Here is a 6,000-nt window from a genome sequence, read left to right on the forward strand (position 1 = left end):
TAAGTAGACCAGCATGTGGGCTCTACATGCCCAGACTTATAATGATGCTCGCCACCTCTATGCTCCTTTTATCATCTGTGAAAAAGGACATAAGGATGGAAATTGACAGGTTTCAAAGAAGTTTACGCTTCACAGAAGGTAAGCGCGCTAAGCAGGGGTATGCATCCGCACCATGCAATCATTCAGGCACAATCATAAAACATATGTATTTTTTAAACTTTAATAACAACTGTAAAGCAAAATAAAAATTATTTATTACACAAAAGAAAACTATCTAAAAGCACGTAGGCTATAAACGAATTAATCCACAGAGTAAATAATTATTAGTGGATTAAAATGAATCCACAGAAAAAATAATATTAATATAAATATAAAAGTTTCTGGTATAAAATTAATCCACAGAGTAAATAATTATCATGGAAAATGTTTCTTAAAATAAGTTTAAGAGTTGTGGGAAGCTGGGGGTGGTGACGTAGAAGGCGAGCGACCGTGTGCTGTAGTTCGTTTAGCTTTTTAGTTCTGGCGCTTGTATTTAGGCTTCAGAATTCATATTATTTTGTGAAGATTATCCTCGATGGACGTGTAAGTTACATGAGCTATGGTTGAACACTGAACTTATATTTTTTGCAATAATCCAAAAGCCTATGGAAATATCCCATTGACTTTTTGTCAAGGGAACCAGTTTGATGCCAACCGCCGATCCGCCTACAAAGTGACGTCATAGATCCCCCACTCAAAAAAAGGGGGCCCTTGTCTCCTTTCCCACGTACTGCCAGACCGGAAGCGTTAGTGGCTTTGGCGCGCCTCCTGCTGGTCAGCATAAGAAACTTACCTGAATGTCAAGCTTATCAACGGGGAGAAGGCTGACTTGTTCCAAAACACAAATACGCACTGATTTATTGAGTTGTCTGAACATTTGAAAAGACTTAAGTAAACACGTACAGAATAGTTTACTTAGGAAAAAACATTTATTGACATGAAATTTGGCTTTTTGGATGACGACGTCTCAGATAATAGTAAGAAGTCATGCATTCAAATACCAGAAGATGGCACCGACTAACTGATTATTTGCATTAAAATGCTACATAATACAAGCAATCAGATAATAAAAGCGTATAAAGAATCACCCACCACCAATTTCAGGATTTAGGCCTAAAACATAGAACTGTACATGCTGTATAAAAAGTGATGACCACACAGAGTTAGTTTTAACCTTCATTCTGTTTTAAGTTTTAAAGTGTAAATATCCAAGTTTAACCCAAATTTAATTTTCCAACAGAACATTTTAGACATCTTTACACAGCTGAGCTAGGGCTGTTCTGTGCCTGCTCAAAATTGTGTGTAAAGACATAATGCTGCATCAAACTAAAGACTAAATTAAGCCAGCTCTGACCTACCTCAGCTCCTAATACCAAGCATACAATTGTATTTGCTGTGTAAATGCATTTAAGCCACCTCTGAGCAGCATTAAACTGTGTAAATGCAACTTCAGAAGCACCTCTGTGCCACCTTTGCAGTGTAAATTTGGTAGGAATTACCTGGACATTTAAATCAAAACAAGACACAATACAAACACATTATTATGATTCGAATATCAGTAGTGTAGAAAAAGAAGTACTATTCACTGTGGTTTTCACAAAAGTGTTTATACCTTTAAAATGAATTGTATATTTTACCAGTGGACTTTGTAGCAATACACGCCATGTTTTAAATGCTTTGGAGGGAAGCCAAGGCTGCGTACCCCTGGTCCTGATGTACCACAGTTCATCCTGGGTTGGATGATTGGGTAACGTACGCTACCGTCAGCCAACCAGCCTGCATCACACTGGTCCAGTCCCACAAACCTCCAGGCTGCGTATAACTGGCCAACTTTAGCAATACGAGCTCCGTCGCTCTGACAGGCCTCCAGCGCCTCTGTGAAATTTAGTTTGATGTGATGTTGCAGGAAGTAGACCTCTCCTGACATTGAAGAAAGACATAAAGTAACTTGTCACATCAATAGCCTCAGAAATGAATGCCTATAATTGATCCAAGGTAACAAAACACAACTGGCATTTCAAGGCAATCAGCTTTAAAACATATGCATGACTGATGAAAACAAGGAAGAAGGCCATTTTATAATTAATCGTTGTTGGCTGGTTCACCAAACTTGTCATCCTCAACTTGTTTTATTAAAATAGGAACATTTTCCAGAATGAGCAATTGCAGCCACATGTACTGTATCCTGAGCCAAATTACCATTAATTACCATTAACACCTGTTAAAAGCACAGCTATGAAAAATTTTAAATGTTTCTCTGACAAGATTTCACGGAAACCAATCATCATAAGCCAGGACTAGATGAAGTTATATGAGGATACATAAAAACCCCACTAAATATATACAAACATTATTACCTCTGATGGTCGAAGTGAAGCAGAAGGCATCAAACCGGTCCAGACTTTTGTCCCGAACGCCGTAGCTCCGTACACCAGGTGCCAGGTCGGTGCCACCACAAGCCTCTCGTGGCAGTACGACGGGATATTGTGCCGTCCCGTCCATGAGCCACCCAGCGTTACACCAGTCCAGCCCATCCTCCCAAGAAGCGTAGAGCTGTTCAAAGGTAGCCAGGTGTGCATCCTGCTTCTCACATGCCTCCTTAGCCTCGTGGAAGTTCATCAGATAGCGCCCCCTAGAGGAGTGATAGGGGAACACCATACCTGCGGAGCACAAGAGCACAATACACCACTGAAGAGCAGCAAAATTTTGTTAAAGATAAAAGATCATTAAAGATAATTAAAGATAATTAGAAAATTAAAGATAATTAGGGTTTGCTGATTTTGGGGGGATACATTCTATAATAAATAAATAAAGTAGGCTACAAATATAGGCCTACATAGATTTTATAAATTGTTGATATAAACATTTTATATAAATACTATATTAACACAATATATAATTGATGATATAGGCTAATACTACATCTTAAAATAATAAAATTATGGTGTTTAGGTAACTTTAACGCACTTTCCTTCAGAGAGGAGTTAATCTGTGACGCACCTCGAAACTTAAGATGCACTGTCACGCTCTCGTCTTCGAGACCATCAATAATTTCACACCGGTAACGGCCGGTATCGTCGGACTGTAGCGGGTTGATGACGAGGGACGCATCGCCCGGGGCGCTTCGGCGGAGCCGCACTCGTCCTTTGAAGTCTCCGTAACTCCTGTGACGTGTGCCGATGGCCACCATGACGTCACGCTCCTGTCCCTCGCCGCTCACCGGCTGCCAGAACCACTTGACCCGCGTCCTGCGCGGCGTGCTGAGCGCAGGCTCGTAGCGGTAATGACACGGCAGTGTGGCGTTGCTCCCCTGCACACCCGACACTAGAGTCTCAGGAGACTCAACGGTATTCAAACAAATGACAAAAAATATAAAAATAACGATAAATAAACTATTCAAAAAATAATAGATTAAAGGCCCGTTCACACCAAGGACAATAACTAGAAAGATAACGATAAAGATATAGTTCTAAAAATCGTTTTCAGTATTAAAGAACAGCAGCGTCCACACCACAACTATAACGATAAAGACAAAGAAAAACGATATCGTTGGAATCACTTTCAAAAACCATTTTTTTCCAGCTGATGAACGATAAAAAATTGACAGCCAATCAGAATCCATCCTGTTGTAACGCGCTCGAGAATTTAAAGCGCCAGACGAGCGTGCGCTTAGAATAAACAGAAGATATCGTTCGCTGGTGTGGACGCTAATATCGTTATCTTTATAGTTATCTTTGTATGTTCAACTATGCAAAAGTGAATATCCAATAACGTAGGCTATTATTTGTTTTATTATAGGCTATGCTTGTTTGTTCAACTATGCAAAAGTGAATAGCTTTGACATTTTTTGATGTCTTTACCATCCTAACTGTATATTAAAACTATGTTATAACCAGCGTTGGGAAGGTTACCTTGGTTACAGATTACAAGTTACTCTATTTAAAATGTAATAAGTACTGTAACTATTTCAATTAGCCTACTTTATTAAAATAAAGTAACTAATTACATTTGATAACTTTTCTAAAATAAGAATGTATTTAACTGTTAATTCATCATTTAATGTTCATTTTCAAACATTTAAGTCAGGCAGGGTAAACATAGTATTCTCAACACTCAACATCCTTCATCACTTGAATTAAAATGATAATAATTTAATTTCAAAGCACAGCCACCACAAAATCAGACTTTAGTCACATTTCTTTTTACTTTGAGATTGTTCCAAGGTTAAATACAGATTTAAAAACATAACAAGATATAGTTTAATAGTTATAATTTTTTAAATCAAGTCTTTGTATAGCTTCGGCTGGTAACACTGGCATCTAACAATGCCTTGGAAAAAAATCTTTAAAAATAAAGGATATACATAAACCCGGAAATAAAAGAGTTATCGAACAGTTAAGCATGTGTCCTATTCTCCTAAACTCCTGAAACATTGGTGTCTCGTATTTTAGAGCAGTCACTACAATTTATGGAAGAAATCAATTAAATCTGTGTGTGTGTGTGTGTGTTTATAAGTCACTGTATTTTAATTACACATTTTTTCTCAGGTAACTGTAACTGGTTACAATTACATTTATTTTGTAATGTTATTTTGTATGTAACTAGTCACTCTCCAACACTGATTAATACTATAATAATATATACTATATAACTATAATTCCCACTGAGTTTATAACAAATAAGCTTGTTCAGAAATTTTTAACAATTTTAAAAATATACAAAAAAAAAAATTACATTGTTATATCAATTTTATTCTGTCAAGTGACAAAAGTTAGAATTTTGTTGAATTCTACAAAGGCTACATGTCTGCATGTCATACTATAGTATCAGCAAGCTAGCTTTGTTTGCTGGTTTGTTACAGTAGTCAACATTCGAAGTGGATCAAAACCTTTCATCAATGTCCTAAACCCTAAAACCAAAATGCGTTCTTGTCTTAGTACAGCTTTGATGAACTTTTTTGATCCACTTCAGATGTTGACTACTGTATTTTGCACACATGAAAACATGAAATGATTAAGCTAACTTACTCTCCCCATTTCCATTTCCATTTCCATTAACTATGTCCTGATAATAATAGCCATTGGAGAACCGCTGAGCAAGGCTTCCGAGAAACAGGTGCATTAAAAGCACCAGCAGATGGCGTACAATCCACATATTCACGACGATTCCCTGTATCCCACAGCTTTCCTGCAGCGTCCTTGAATTTTAAGACAACCCAAGATGAATAAAGACCAGTAGTCAAATATAACGCAACATATATTTAGCTTTTAGCACTTTTTAAGTCTTTTATATATAGTTTGACTTGCTCGCCATAAACGACATAATCATCAGACAGGCTAAGAACTGCATTAAGTTGCTTGTTAAACGATTGCAGAAGCGAAAGTCAAAAGGATACAACAAGCTATACAATTTAGACACATAATAAGTAGTTTTACGACAATAGAAAAACATTTATAATAAAAAAGTTATCAAATTCATACAAAAACAGCTTTAAAGGCGCAAACGCGTTTGTTGTCCTCAGCTAGTTAACTGTAGAATGCAAAGAGTCTGCTAATTATGCACATTCATTAAAACATAAAAGCATTTTCGCAACTTACCAATGTAAAACACTTTCTCAGGCTCCTTTTGCTACAACTACTCTGTTCATCGTCCGAGGTGAGGAATAATAGCTCTCTCTCTCTCTCTCTCTCTCTCTCTCGCGCTCGCTCGCTCTGTAATAATGTTGTGGGACCGTGAGGTGACGTCACTCAGGCATCTCTTTTGAAGTTCTCCAGCTCGCGAACAATAATAATTGTGGGGTCTACAAAGCAGTGGAGGGCTGCTGTCCATCATCACGGTATAATTTTACAGAATAAGGTGTGTTGGTCATTTCCCAAAACCGAAACTGGAGCTTATGTTCACGGTGCCAGCGAGAATATATTCCACCCAGGTCTCTTGTTACGAGGGTTTGTCACAAAAACA

The 6,000-nt window shown here is 37.6% G+C and overlaps 1 protein-coding gene across 1 annotated transcript; it reads right to left on the minus strand.

Annotated features, from left to right (window-relative positions):
• Positions 1-933: 933 nt before the first annotated feature.
• LOC109063332 (hyaluronan and proteoglycan link protein 3-like) lies at positions 934-5,768 on the minus strand. The gene is made up of 5 exons (XM_042753728.1): positions 5,637-5,768; positions 5,075-5,236; positions 3,040-3,413; positions 2,397-2,699; positions 934-1,959 (listed from the first exon to the last, which is right to left on the minus strand). Exons 2-5 carry the CDS (start codon positions 5,191-5,193, stop codon positions 1,673-1,675), a joined length of 1,083 nt encoding a protein of 360 aa, XP_042609662.1. The 5' UTR covers positions 5,194-5,236; positions 5,637-5,768; the 3' UTR covers positions 934-1,672.
• Between the last annotated feature and the right edge of the window lie 232 nt (positions 5,769-6,000).

This window comes from Cyprinus carpio, chromosome B25, assembly GCF_018340385.1.
Source record: "Cyprinus carpio isolate SPL01 chromosome B25, ASM1834038v1, whole genome shotgun sequence".
Taxonomy (NCBI): domain Eukaryota; kingdom Metazoa; phylum Chordata; class Actinopteri; order Cypriniformes; family Cyprinidae; genus Cyprinus; species Cyprinus carpio.